The 15,413-nt window shown below is 41.3% G+C and overlaps 1 protein-coding gene and 1 long non-coding RNA gene across 2 annotated transcripts in view; one reads left to right on the forward strand and one right to left on the reverse strand.

Annotated features, from left to right (window-relative positions):
* The window catches only part of cdkal1 (CDK5 regulatory subunit associated protein 1-like 1), a 270,114-nt gene extending 255,648 nt beyond the window's left edge, over window positions 1–14,466 (forward strand). Inside the window, exon 15 of the mRNA XM_074654216.1 lies at window positions 13,292–14,466. Within this exon, the coding sequence (XP_074510317.1) occupies window positions 13,292–13,456 (165 nt within the window). The 3' untranslated portion in view covers window positions 13,457–14,466. The remainder of the gene's footprint in view (window positions 1–13,291) is intronic.
* Window positions 1–15,413, reverse strand: part of LOC141779406 (uncharacterized) — a 110,684-nt gene that overhangs the window by 26,569 nt on the left and 68,702 nt on the right. The window lies entirely within an intron of this gene.

Raw genomic sequence — 15,413 nt, forward strand, 5'->3', positions numbered from 1 at the left:
ACGCACATAATCACCATGTAGACAAAACGCACACGCGCCCAACACAAACATAAACGCGCACACACACACACACACACACACACACACACGCATAACACTAGAACAAAAATCTGTATTTCACCCCAAACAATTGAACCGCTCCGTGTTGACATGCAACTGTTATGGATTGTTGCTTTGATGTTGCGTTATGCACACATCATGTTGTCATCTGTATTGTCAGGAAAAGAACAAAAATCAAAGATTAGGCTGTCTTTTCTGGTCGGGATACAGTTAATCCTCTCAAATCTATCTTTTTTTTATGTATTATTTAAAATGTCAAAGGGTTTTGCTTGGCCTTTGCATGACTTTGTTTACTCGAGTAGCAAATAATTTGTTTTGCCTTCAAAACAGCAGGCGTAGCTATTTAAAGCATTTCATTTAGCATGTCAAATTGTATTACATGGCCTGCGCTTTGTGTTTACTTGAAGAACCAAAGTCACAGTAACAAAGTAATAAATGTTAAGCCATCAGTCTATATTCAGTATTCTTACCTAACTTGTCAAATGGCATTACGCAGCCCCCATTCTGTTTTGCTTATTTAAAATGTCAGATGGTTTAAAATGCCCCTTGCTCTGAGTTTGTTTTTAAAACCACAGATGGAAGATGTAAATAACAAAGCACTTAGCTAAAAAACTGAAAAAAATATGTTTAGTTATCCTTGTTTTTTGTCTTTTTCCTTCCATGTTATCCTAAAAATAGTCTTTCCCCAGAATGGTCCTTGTAAACAAACTCCTGAGCAAAGTTCTTCAGCAGATGAGTCACCCATGGCTTTGTATTTTATTTCAAATTGTAGCCTCCACTTGAGTCTCAACATGCTGTCTCAACAGAATTGCAGCTGCAGTTTTGTTGAAGTATGTCTCAGCAGTTATTTCTTGTTATTGAAATAGTATCTGATTGAGAGAGAAGATAATCTGAATATGCAACCCATGCCCTTCAAAACGGAGCTATTCTAACATTACTAATTATCTGTGAAGTGGCCTTTTTCAAGTAACCTATGCTGTTAGGTTACCTTTAGCAGAACCACATGACAGGAGCGGCCCTGCTAACCTCAGACATACTGTGAGCCTCAGTTGCAATAGGCTGAGAGGTTTAGCATCCTATCCCTTCTGCTATTTGGGTATGCAACTATGTAGGAAGACTTAGTTCACACAGAGACACATCTCATCACACAGCTCCTCTCCACAGGCGCACCGCTGCTCTGACCGACCCGCTTTGCCAAGGCGTTTTTGAAATGGCTGCACTTTTAGCGACACGTCTCTGTGTGATCGTCCGTCTTAGATGAGAGAAGATGTGTTATTTGAGTTACCTCTTAGGCTTTCCCTGCACTAATGTGTGGCTGAATGAGGCCCACCTCTAGAGGTTCAGTGGAAGTTCTGGTCTCCCATTACCTCCAAAGTCAACAGTTTAATATAGGCTTTTACTTTGCAACATTTTTCACCTATCTTTAATCATGCTAATGGTATCCACAACAATAGGCTCCAGGAATGACCGTCTTTGCTCACTTAAATTTGTTTCAGTGTTGAGATCCACCTGAGAAATGTAATCTGCCCTCAATAATCCTAGGCTCAGGGAAACACCCTGCTACTTAATCATCGGAGACGCATTTACCTTGAATGACTCCCAAGACACAGATTGTTGGTAAAGTGCTTTAAACGGCAAGTTGCTTAATGTAATGGTGTATTGTATAACGTCAAATTAAATCTGAAATATGTCCTTGGTTGTCTAACAACCACCTCAGGCCTCTTCCCTTCTTTGCTTGCAGGAGAAGACAATACGACTTAGGTAACAGGAGACGTATCTGCACATGTTATGTCCATGTTAGATCTGTATACCTTTTTCCGGTGCAGGTCTGAAAGTATCTGCTGTCTGTAATAGTTCCTGTCATGTGTTGGACACATGCATGCACACTGAACGCCTCAACGTACACACACACATGTAGAGTTCTTCTGTGTTAAGTTACTGTGACTGTAAACCTATTTGTGAGGAAACAACTTTATACATCTTTTTGTATGTTAATGCGTATAAAGGATACTCGTTTACGTCTATGTGAGTCAGGTGTATAATGTAAGCACAGTATACACAAACATATACACAAAGTGTGCAATGGCATAAGCTGACAGGAAGTAAACATGGACCCAAGCTGTTGCCTAGCAATGCAATTCCATTGAAAATGTTCTATAGAAAGCAAATGTCAATCAACTGGGTGGCGCTGCTGGTTTGGTGAGGCTCTGGTGCATTTCCCAGATGGCGGCAGAGGAAGCAGTGAGTGAGCAGAGACACTGGTGTCTTTAATGATGTTTAGGGTTTTTCTTATGCAGTAGGTAACATCCAATAGGTTTTGTTAAGTGAAGACAGGTCTGTCCTGGTCCTAATTTTAGATGCCACTATCATGGTGTTTTTATGATCCTGCCTGAATGTTCTCGACAGTACAGTGATTGTAGTTGGTTAGGGCTTTTAGAGTCGGTACTAAATCTTTTGAGATGGAGCGGGAGGTGTCTTTGGAGCGCTTTGCTGAGAATGCAGGTGATAATGGCCTTTAATGTCAATTAAAAGGTACTGTATGTTGTGATGGGCATATCTGTTGTGTGTCAATAGGCGTTTTCGGACCAAACAGTTCTGGGTACTCCCTGAGAGGAACTGCGTACTTGGGAGCTCCCCTGAAAACTACACACTTTTAAGGGGCTTTTTTCTGTTTGCATTCACTACGCCAATAGGAATGCTGAAGTGGCATTAGCCGGCCGGCGCCTCTCACACACTGGACACATCGGCAAGTGGCTAGTTTGCTACGTTTCACAAGCTCTCTTATCTTTTTTTAGTAATAAGAATAAATAAACTCTGTTAGATGCCACAATCATATAAACTCAAGCAATGATAGCCGTCAAAAAAGTTCCTTTTGCAATTTCAGTTAGAACCGGCTATCGTTCGGCTCCGTGGGTCTGCTTTTTGCTACCGGGTTAGCTCGCTGAGTTGCGGCTCCCACTCTTTCTTTGGCTCAGTGGGTGTGTGCTCATGAACGTGTTCGACCAATCACCGTACACTTGCGTCATTCACGTCACTCACGGGTCCTCTTGTGCTGGGAAAGTACCTACTCTGAAATAGGAGCTAAGAAAGAAAGTCCCTCAAAATGTCGTTCTAACAACTACGACCATTCCTAGTTCTTGCGTTGCAGACACAACAAAAAGAGGGGTTATTAGACCTATGAAAAAGTTTCTCCGGTCCGAAAATGCCTAATGTCACACAACCACTGCTCTTGCTTTCAACACTGAAAACTAAAAACTTCCTCACAGCCTGATAACCAGAGACAGGATAAAAAAAAACACATTTGTCAGGCAATCATTATAATAATTGATTATGTTCCAAATTGTTCCACATAACTGCTTGGCTCTACGGACTCCTGACTGGAGTCAACAGTTGAAACCACAAAGCAGTTAAAAGCAGTGAAATACCACAGTAACACCACATTAAATAACTGTAAGCAAACAGCTGCCTTCACCACAGAAGATATTTCTCACTTTCTGATTGTTTTACGGTAGATAGAACTGGTGATATTGATTTCCATTCCCGTGGCCTGCAGACAGTGGCAGATGCACTGTTGTGTTTGTTGCATCGGTTGACTTGGCTGTAATTCTGCACTTTCTGTTGTGTAGTGGGAGAAAATAGAGCCTGTAAAAGCTGCACACAATCAACTAGTAAATCTCAATTTATTGAATATTCAGGTAATTCTTTTATTTAAAAAAAATCAACACTAGATTAAATTGATGATTAACCTTTTCATCTATTGTGTAGCTTTGAGTGTGTGTAAAGGCTGTGACACACCAAGCCGACGGCCGTCCACGGACAGTTTGGGAACCAACATTGAGCGTCCGTCGGCCTAGTCAGCCCGTGTTGGAGGTTTTTTGGCCGATTCAGCATGATAAATCGCTGGCGGCGCCCGTTGGTGAGAGAAATCACTCTGATTGGCTGTTCAGCTCAAACAAATCAGTGCATGAGAAGAGAAACAGAAGTGAGGAAAGCAAGCAAACGAGTAAAGTCGAGGAAAAACACAGAAGGCTCTTCTCATTTTTAATTTTTATCTCATCTGATCACTCCAATACACGGATATTTTCACAACGACATGGCCTTCTGGAATAAAGCTAAGTGGTGAGTGAGAGTGGTGTGGAAACGGTCGGCAAACGCTGCTTTGTTTCATGTACGTATCATAACAACGGCTTGTACAGACGTAGGCAAAGTTGTTGGTAACGTTCCGTTAAAGAGAGAAAAACCCACAATGGTCACTGAAATAACTTGAAACTGACAAAAGTAATAAATAAAAATTTACTGAAAATGAACTAATGAAAATCAGATATTGTTTTTGAATTGTGGTTCAACAAAATCATTTTAAAAAACAAACTAATGAAACTGGCCAGGACAAAAATGATGGTACCCCTAGAAAAGATGTAAAATAATGTGACCATAGGGACATGTTAAACTAAGGTGTGTCCTGTAATTAGCATCACAGGTATCTTCAAACTTGTAATCAGTCAGTCTGCCTATTTAAAGGGTGAAAAGTAGTCACTGTGCTGTTTGGCATCATGGTGTGTACCACACTGAACATGGACCACAGAAAGCTAAGGAGAGAGTTGTCTCAGGAGATCAGAAAGAACATTATAGACCTTCATGTTAAAGGTAAAGGCTATAAGACCATCTCCAAGCAGCTTGATGTTCCTGTGACTACAGCTGCACATATTATTCAGAAGTTTAAGGTCCATGGGACTGTAGCCAACCTCCCTGGACGTGGCCGCAAGAGGAAAATTGATGACATATTGAAGAGACGGATAATACGAATGGTAACCAAAGAGCCCAGAACAACTTCCAAAGAGATTAGAGGTGAACTCCAAGGTCAAGGTACATCAGTGTCAGATCGCACCATCCGTCACTGTTTGAGCCAAAGTGGACTTAATGGAAGACGACCCAGGAGGACACCAAATCATAAAAAAGCGAGACTGGAATTTTCCAAAATGCATATTGACAAGCCACAAAGCTTCTGGGAGAATGTCCTTTGGACAGATGAGACAAAACTGGAGCTTTTTGGCAAGTCACATCAGCTCTATGTTCACAGACGCAAAAATGAAGCATCCAAAGAAAAGAACACTGTACCTAATGTGAAACATGGAGGAGGCTCGGTTATGTTATGGGGCTGCTTTGTTGCATCTGGCACAGGGTGTCTTGAATCTGTGCAGGGTGCAATGAAATCTCAAGACTATCAAGGCATTCTGGAGCGAAATGTGCTGCCCAGTGTCAGAAAGCTTGGTCTCAGTTGCAGGTCATGGGTCCTCAAACAGGATAATGACCCAAAACACAGCTACAAACACCCAAGAATGGATAAGAACAAAACATTGGACTATTCTGAAGTGGCCTTCTATGAGCCCTGATCTAAATCCTATTGAACATCTGTGGAAGGAGCTGAAACATGCAGTCTGGAGAAGGCACCCTTCACACCTGAGACAGCTGGAGCAGTTTGCTCACGAGGAGTGGGCCAACATACCTGTCAACAGGTGCAGAAGTCTCATTGAGAGTTACAGAAATCGCTTGTTTGCAGTGATTGCCTCAAAAGGTTGTGCAACAAAATATTAAGTTAATGTTACCATCATTTTTGTCTAGGCCAGTTTCATTAGTTTGTTTTTTTAAATGATTCTGCTGAACCATAATTCAAAAACAATATCTGATTTTCATTAGTTAATTTTCAGTGAATTTTTATTTATTATTACTTTTGTCAGTTTCAAGTTATTTCAGTGACCATTGTGGGTTTTTCTCTCTTTAACGGAACGTTACCAACAACTTTGCCTACGTCTGTATATCCGCAGTCCTCGGTCTTCAAGTTTCCTCTTTTTGAATGACAAATACGGGCTACCGCGACCTGCTGGTGTGGAGAGTTATTTCATCTCAGACGGGCACAGAACGTCCGTGCTAACTGGCCGTCGGCTGTAGTCTTTGCGGTGTGTTCAGGTGCAACTTGTCGGCCAAAACAAAGACGACGCAACAGACAGCCTGTGTCTCCCTGCTTAAAGTGACAACAGGTGTACCTGCATACAGCGTAGTGTCGTGTCAGAGACTTTTACAGTTGCACTGATGGAGGAAATTTCAGATCACAGATTAGAAAGAGGAAGACAGAAAGAGAACATGATTCGAGTTCCCCTACTCTAGTACTCCATTTGAGTTCCATAGAGTTATTTGTTTCAGAAATATTACTTGTAATCACTCTTAATTTCTCCCCCCATCCCTCTGTCCAGTTGAAAATACAGCTGCAGCTCATTGTGGTTGTCACTATGGCTTTGTCAAATCACCGTGACTAAGGAGCCTGTTACAGTATCTGTTTAGGCTTACGCACACACACGCACACACACACACACACCACTTGGTCTCTGTGTGTCTAGAGTGACACTGACAGCTGGTGAGGATCATGTGAGAAATGTGACCACTGTGTATTGTGCTTTCTGGCTCTCGTGATGTGTTGTGTGTGTCAGTGTGTTGGCGGAGGCTGCACCAGACACCCGGGCAGATTTTCTTTTCTTTTTTTTTTTTAAAGGCGCACGTGTGGAATTTGAGCAAGAGTTTTTAAGACACACATAGACATTTGAGAGTCCTACACCTCGAGGGAAAAGCGTCTAGCTGTGCTGGCCAGTCTGTAGCCCTGGTGTAGTGTTAGATGATTTTCAGGAGGATTATTGTGCTCTGCCGCTGTGAGCAGAGAGACAGAAATTATCCACCACAGGCCTACACGTACAAACACACTTACTCACAAATGCCAACTCGTACTCTCTCTTTCTCACAGACATATGCACGAACTCAGCATGCCAGCTAGCAGGTGGTGAACTATCACTGAAAGCCACATCTCTCATCTTTTCCAGCCCCCATTCCCTCATTTCTTCTCAGTTTTTTCACTCCTCTCCTCCCCTCTCTCCCACTGTGCTGACACGCACCTACTGGCACTTGGATTTTCACTTATCCTCCCTACTAGTAATAGATTTTAGGCTGTACCATTCAGTCTCTCGCCTGGCACCCCGTTGTTAAGACACCTGCAGAGAGACAGATAAATAGATGGATAGAGGCAGTATACTTGGCCTGTCAGCGTAGAGAAGGATAATGGTTTTGAAAGTCAACTTTTTTTTCTATTTCATAAGTCCTTTGCTCTTAGTCTGTTTCTCCTTTTGTCTCAGTTTCCATGAAACATTATTCTTGCTCCTGTTCTTCCTCAAGTAGGCAGGAAATACAATTTGCACTACTAAGTGGATCTTTACAGGCAGCCTTTCTCATTCAGTCAGTCCTGTTTCTAAAAAGTTCTGAATGGTGGAAAACCGACTTTTGTCTCTTTTTTTCCTCACACCGTCGGTTCACTCGTCCTTTAATGAATGAGTTAATGTTTGAAACGTGCTAAATGGCGTACAGTGTAACCTCACTGAAGAGTACTTCTCGAATATATTATTGCTGATGAGATTGGATTAGTGATTTGAACCCCTGACAGAAGTAGCTGTATTCGTTATGATCACATTTTTACAGTTAAGAGGCTCAGTGACAAGTAGCACATGCACTATGAGAGGGACCTGACATGACACACCACCATACGCTCTAACAAAAAGCGCTCTTATTGTTTTTCCAGCATCGAAAACAGCGTATCAGTTTCGCCATTAGGGAGTCCGCCGATGACCCTAACATTAAGCAAATGTGGACACATCAGCCAGACCTCTGTTACTGATTCTCCCTCCACCTATTGTCTGTCTGTTGCTGTACGTGACTTATAGATGTGTCACGTAGGCGTTGCCGGTCACAGTATCCATCCTCCATTGTGAGTTGTAACAGAGGGAACCATTCAGCGACATTGGCGAGGAGAAGAGTGGGTGGCGAGGTAGCGTTCGCAACCATCAGAGAGAACAGGAGGAGTAATGTGGAGGATAGAGAGGCAGAGTACAGATGCTATGCAGCTGCTTGTACGCACAGCCCATGTGCATGCAACACGTGTAGGCGTGCACTGACTCTCAATTACATACGAATACATACTGTACACACAAGCATGTGTTTGTACTCCACAAAATCTTTCATTCTTAAACTTGTAGTTCATAGATCGGAAGTGCAGCATGCATACACATTTTTTCTGAATTTTCTTCTCATACAAACTTTTTAACAATGTAAAGATGGCAAACTACCAGATAACATGCACAGCCAGATATTGTTAACGTAGGGTTTGACATTAACCAAGGCCCGATGGCCACATAAAGTTACTCTGTGGCCACCAAATATCCACTGTAGGTGGCCCCTTGTGGCCACTAAGTTTTATCAGGTCACTCTTGAGACTGAGTGTCTCAATGAGATTGCGGTGTCTGGGTGAATGCGACACAAGCAAGAATCAGAGACTCAATCAGTTTGATTGCATTGTTTTCTAATTGGAGTATTCTAACTGGCTGCACAGCGCAACTGAACTTTTGTCAGACGTCCTGTCTCGTTTTGTATCCCGAAACTTGCTTTAAAAGCGCCGCAATGGACGAGGAACGGCTGTTTCGTGAAGCTGAAATGAGAGCATTAATGCTTTCTTAATGTGATCCCTTAACGTTAGTAGATAGCTGTTAGCATCCGGTGGGCAGCAGAGTCCTGCTTGGCTAAATAATGGAGCTAACATTAATCTATTCAGTAAAAATGAGCAAAGGTAAGGTAAAACGTTATGATGTGTTCAAATTAGGGCTCTCAAAGTTAACGCGATAATAGCGCGTTAATGCATTAACACAACTTGCGATGTTTAGGTTGTAGCGGGCTCAGTTTTAAAGCTAGCGTGAAGATAGTGGTATCATATGAAACTAGAAAAACCATGTCATACTAGCTAGCTTGCAAGCTTGTTGGTTAAATAACGCTCCAAACTTGCGCTTAAGTTTAGTGAGGAAAAACTGACATGGCCATTTTCAAAGGGGTCCCTTGACCTCTGACCTCAAGATATGTGAATGAAAATGGGTTCTATGGGTACCCACGAGTCTCCCCTTTACAGACATGCCCACTTTATGATAATCACATGCAGTTTGGGGCAAGTCATAGTCAAGTCAGCACACTGACACACTGACAGCTGTTGTTGCCTGTTGGGGCGCAAGTTTGGAGCGTTATTTAGCCTCCTTTCCGACAAGCTAGTATGGCATGGTTGGTACCAATGGATTGTCGGAAAGGAGGCTAAATCATTTTTCCTCACCAAACTTTAGTGCAAGTTTGGAGCGTTATTTAACCAACAAGCAAGCAGGCTAGTATGACATAGTTGGTACCAATGGATTCCTTAGGTTTATTCTAGTTTCATATGATACCAGTATCTTCACTCTAGCTTTGAAATGGAGCCCACTAGAAACCTCCGAAGGATTGATTGTGTAAATGTGTAAAAGAAATTAGTGGCGTTAACGAATTTGCATTAACGCGTTATTATCGTCTTAACTTTGACAGCCCTACTGTAGATTTTACACAAGTTTACATTTGGGCCAACAAATTTAGGCGCTTGATGGCCCGTGGGACCAGTGCTTAAAAATATTAGCGTATATTCCTGTAATTGTAAATAGAACTCCTTAATTTGGCTAAGCATCCTACTTGGGGGGAAAAAAGATGGAGGATGAAAGAAAAGTGGAGAGACCTCTCATTGGCGATCCATAGAGAGAAGATATAGACAGATGAGACAGAGGGTTGTCGAACATTACTCGATGGAGAACCTTGAGGAGGGGAAGAGAGAAAGAAGGAGGGGAGTCAATCTGCCAATGGTAAATATCAAAGCCAAACGTCTTACAGTTATCCCTAGTGAACTTGATTAAAGGTTATTCTAGAAAGCCGCTGATCAATCGCTCAATATCGCCCCCGCATAATCTACCTTTACGGCGATAAGGAATTTTACCAACTGTCATGCAGGGTGGAGACACAAGGTCATCCAGATCGATTTCCACTCCAATCAGAGATGTCGACAAGTGTTGGTTCTCCTATTCAATATGTTTAATGCTCAAATTAAAAGAGCCACGTCTTGTGCAGGATTATTTATTAATTTATTTAGTAATCAATTGGCTTTGCGTGAAACGGCACCACAGGTCTGCACTCTGACATTAAGATAAAACGTGATAAATGTGTAATCAAACAGAATGATGATCAATGAGGGAGGGTGGAGGTCAGGGAGAAATAGGGCTGGTTATTAGTATTCACTGTGAATTATATTAACGCCATCAACGAATAAAAAATGACAGCTTATTTTTGATGTTGCTCTCATCACCGCTGCTTTTAGTGTCGTTTCAGTATGCAGCTTCATGTGCATTGTTAAAGTTTTCACGTTTGACTATTGGCGACATGCCAAACACACAAACTCCTCAAATTCAGCCCAAAGCAATATTTGCTTTATGTGCACACTTGTGCACTCTGACTGAATATTCCATGTTGCTATAGGAAGCAGTCGTATGTTAAGTTGTACTGGTTATAGAAACATTGCGTGCTTCTGAGAGATTAACTCAAGCACCATCTCGAGCTCTGCTAACATTGTGAGCTAACTCTTATTTTCTCAAGCAAGCTCACCTAGGTAACTGCATCACCGTGCACCTTCCTCGACTTCAGCTTGATTCAATAGACAGCACTCTGTAATAATTGGATCACTACAAAACTGCATTAATTGCTTTACACAGAGATAATGGCGTCGTAATTGAAATGCACTCATTTGCATGAGCAAATGGCTGATTTTATGTTAGTTGTTTATGTTATGATTTCATCCACAACATATTGAAATAAGCAGTGAATTTAAAATTATTTTTTTATTATTGTGGCTGTAATTTCCAAATGAAACTGAGTTGTAGAGAGAAAGCAGATGGAGAGAGAAGCTGAGAGGATGAGAGAGCCAGGAAAGGGGAAGAAATGATAAAGCCCTGTAATTTCAGATCCTAATATCGAGTGGCATCAATAGATGTATTTCTTATAATGATCAGCAGCAATGATCCATGAAGGATAGTCATATACCACCTCACATGAATGGCTATTTAATGAAGAACCAAGGAATGAGTAGATTGTGATTTGATCGATCGATGCAGCAAAATAAACTTTAGTATTTATTAAAAACATACACACACAATCTGAATTTGGTCCTCCTCTTCCTGTCCTCCTGACAGTTTCTCTCTTTCTCCTCCTCCACTCTTCTCAGCGTTGCTCTTTCCCATCTTTCACTGTCACCTCCCTTCAGTGGTGGATGTCTTTTTAATGGTCCAGCACATTAAGACTAAACAGAACTCGCTGATTACAGACATTTGATGCGTTGGATCACTGGCCACTCCGCTGTCAAGTCTCGCTGTTTGATTTGTGACTGTGGCCAGTTGATTTAATCTAAACATGATCGCCTAATTATGAATTATGGACATGACTTGTGCTATGAGCTGCAACCATCTCTGTGTCCACAAGTGTGTGGGAGAAAGCCCGACTGGGCCTTTGTGTGCGAGTCTGTGTGTGTTTTGCACGCATCGGAGGAATATTCACACATTATCACAAGAGATTTTAAATTTCAGATTTTACTATTTAAACTATTTTGTCCCCAGCTAACTCCTTGTGAGGTCTGGCAGGGAAGGTTTGTCTTCCTCTGCAGCAAGTAGTTAGGTTTGGGGGGGGATAAATCTTTACAGCATTGTATCACAATACATTGCATGGCAATATTGTATTGATACTCAGACGTCAATATCAATCATTTATTATATACACTATTAACCTCTTAACAATCTGACGGCCTAGCTAGAGTGAAAATACTGGTATCCTAGAAAACCTAAGGAATCAATTATTACCGACCATGTCATGTTAGCTTGTGGGGAAGAACGCAAAATAACGCTCCAAAATCATGCAAAATTTTGGCGAGGAAATGCTGGCGTGGCCAGCGGAGGTCCCTTAACCTCTGACCTCAAGATATGTGAATGAAAACTCTGAGACGAACAGAGTGAAAACTGTATCTTATTAGCTAAAACAGATGTTGACAAACTGCAGAATCTGCAGTTGAAAAAAAGCTAATAAATCACAGTATATCTTATCGCAACATGTTTAAAATCGCGATAAGATTGTATCGTGACTTAAGTATCGTGATAATATCGTATTGTGGCGCCTCTGGTGAACATGGTGGTTTTCCTGACAGGAGGATCCGTGCTATCTTAATGGAAATAAGTGTTTTTTAAAGGGGGATATCTTGGCAGAAATGGAATATAATATTAATAAGTTGTGTTTTCTTTATTGTATAATCACCTGAAAATATGAAACGTGTTTTTGTTACCTTATAGCTAGTTCACACTACACAACTTAAGCCCTTTTTTCCGCTCCCCGACAGTTTTTGAAGCTCCCCAACAAAATCCCCAGATTAGTGGCAAATCGGTGTTGCCTGTAACAATAGGAACTTACTGTATAAGTTGCATTTGCAACACGGACCAAAGTTGTTGCTGCACCTGGAGGAATAAATAGTAAAAACAGAGTGTGGAAACAGGCTATTTTGTAAACACATGCCAACAATAACATCAGCAATGTGTCTTGCGTATGATATCGCATCATTTACAGTGTGTTTCTCACGCGCGTTTTCGTGACAAAACGTAGCTTGAGACCTCATCGGGGGATTCCTCCCGGTGAAAGATCTTGTAGTGTGTGACCCCCCCCTGTCGCCGGTCAGTCAGTAGTGTGAAAACCACGACTTAAAGACTCACGATTACAAGACAGCTAGTGTAGTGTGACCAGTACAGCGATATGATGACTTTGAAAGTCGTGTAGTGTGAACTTAGCTTTAGAATTAGCCGTTTTTTTATCTGCATACAGAGCGAATCCTCTTCCAAAGAGCTGGCCGCCATGTTTCTACAGAAGCTCAGAACGGACAAACCTGGCTCTAGATAGGGCCGTTCACGTTTTTGCTTCAGCCACTGTAGTTCTACACGCTCGGCACACAGGAGAAGCTTCAGTTGGTTGCAATCTGCAAACTCACCGCTAGATGCCGCCAGATCCTACACACTGCACCTTTAACATCAAAAAGATTTGATTAATTCACCTAATGAGCAGGGAGACTAGTCTGATACCCTCATATCATGTGCCATGCAGTTTTTAATTGAATAACTGCAGGCTGAATATCTGTAGCTGATCCAGGAATCTTTATTTCTCTGAAATCAGCAGAGCAACCAAGAAGTATTGTATTATTATTATAACAGTGTTGGGGTGATAATAAATAAAGGACCTCTCTTGATTTTGATTTGTCTTTCTGTATGTTTGCCCCCAACAGGAACAGATGGCCAACGGCGTGCAAGGTCCTGCTTCTTCTATGCCTTCTTCATCTGTTTTGTTGATCGGCTCTTACAGTCTGGACAGGGAAGTACTGAAGACGCTGGGAATCGGGCTCACTCTGGCCGCAGCCATTTTGGCCTTCATCGTAGAGAAACTGTACTGATTGATGCAGCAACTGCAAACTAGAAGAACATCGTGAAGAAGGGGGAGGACAGTGACATCATCGGAGCTTAAACAGTGAGTTTCACTGTCTCCTTAGATACCCTGAAGCATACTCCACATGTTCTTATTCAATTTTGAATGAACCCAAAGAAAAAAAGTCAGTGACACCTACGCAGTTAAGGATTATATGAATCTTCTGTGAGATTTCTCTTGTTTTAGTACAGTTAGATTTTTCATTAAAGGGCATAGTTCACCACTGTGCAGTCATTATACTCAATTTGCTCCAAACAGAGTGATGTCAGTGTCTACTTCTGTCATTGAAGGAGGAATAACCACATGGGCAGTGACAGGTCCGCAGGCACAGACACGTTTTATAAAAGTCACCCTAGTTACACTCTATTTTAATTAGACTCTATTTCAAGTACATATTCTGTTTTATATTTCTGTTTCATTCTAAGGGTTGAACATTAGGCCGTTTCAGGAAAAATGCTACGCTTTGTCTATTGTTCACTGACGGCTGCAGTCTGACATTGTCCATAAACTGGTACATTTGTGTTTTGGATCATGTTTTTTGGGTCTACGGTATGCAGCTGTTTCACAGATAAATTAAGCACAATTCAACCCATTGATGCTGATGGAAAACATATTCTGGTCTTCTCTACCAGAACAAAGTCTGGAGGATGATGAAACTGTCAGTCACTTTTCAGCTCGTTGAGCTGCCGAGTGATTCTCAGCATATTTTTTTAGAAGTACTTGAGCATGTAGATTTCAAAAACATTGTGTGTTGCCCATCCTTGTTTTGATGGATTGAATTGTGCTTGCTTTACAGTACGTGTTATTTTATCCTGTGGAAAGGAGTGTGTGTATAATACTCTGGTTAAAGATCATTTGTAACTTTCATTTCAAAGTATTTATTTTTGAATTAGAGACATGGACAGTATATTTTTCAGATCTACTCAACAAACTTCTGTTTTTGAAGATGTTTTAATATGTTGTGCTTTTGTTTAATTGGTTTTGTTTGTTTCATTTTATGTTTTTTTTTGCATCATACGTCAAAATCAAATGGAATTAAAGTACGTTTTACCTTATCTGATTAGTTATAACATAATTATTTCCACCCCAATACAATGAAGGAGAATGGAGAGGGGGAAAATGTACCCAAAACGAGCAGCTTTGCCGGACACCACTTGAGGTGAAAGAGACTTTTTCCCCCATTTTTTTGTAATTCAGGTGAACTGACCCTGTAAGTACTCTGTTACTATGTGGGCTACTTGTGGTGTATATACATCGTCATTATTGAGACAGATGTTTTTGTTTTTCTTGAAAACAGTTTAATAAAAGGAAAAAATGCAATTTATCATGTGTGAAATTACTGACTGTTTCATTAAATTATTAACTGCTGAAATGCTTACTATTAAATAAGTCCTATAGAATTAATACGGCAGAGTCCCACGTCTCTTTACAGCGCTCGGTATCGCTCAGTTGTTGTCATGCATAGAGTCTGTTTGTGTTTCCCCTTTAATGTCTTTCTGTTTTTGAGGTACAACAGTCCCAACATGCGCTCTGGAATTTCCAACAGTTAATAATGCATGCCCCAATTTATGTGTCGCATTGCACTGGCACGTGTCTCTGTCTGTGCATTTTTATCTGTGTGTATGTGTGTACTCATGCCCTGCATATATTCCTAGTCACAAGTGTCTCTTTCTGCTTGTTTGTGAGCTTGTTTTTGTGTCAGAAGGTGTGTTTGTGTGTGTGTGTCTGTACATGCCCGCGCTGTCTGATGTAGTGTGATGTAGTTTCCTCCAATGCTTAATTTAGCAGAAAGCCAGCATGCGTGCAGCGGTGTGGTTCAGGAGTGACAGGACTCATCAGTCTCTCATTCAGAAAGCCCTGTTATTAGACATACCGCTGTTTGTAGCCTACACACACACACACACTTTGTATTATCTAAGCATATG

This window comes from Sebastes fasciatus, chromosome 12 (genome assembly GCF_043250625.1).
Source record: "Sebastes fasciatus isolate fSebFas1 chromosome 12, fSebFas1.pri, whole genome shotgun sequence".
Taxonomy (NCBI): Eukaryota; Metazoa; Chordata; class Actinopteri; order Perciformes; family Sebastidae; genus Sebastes; species Sebastes fasciatus.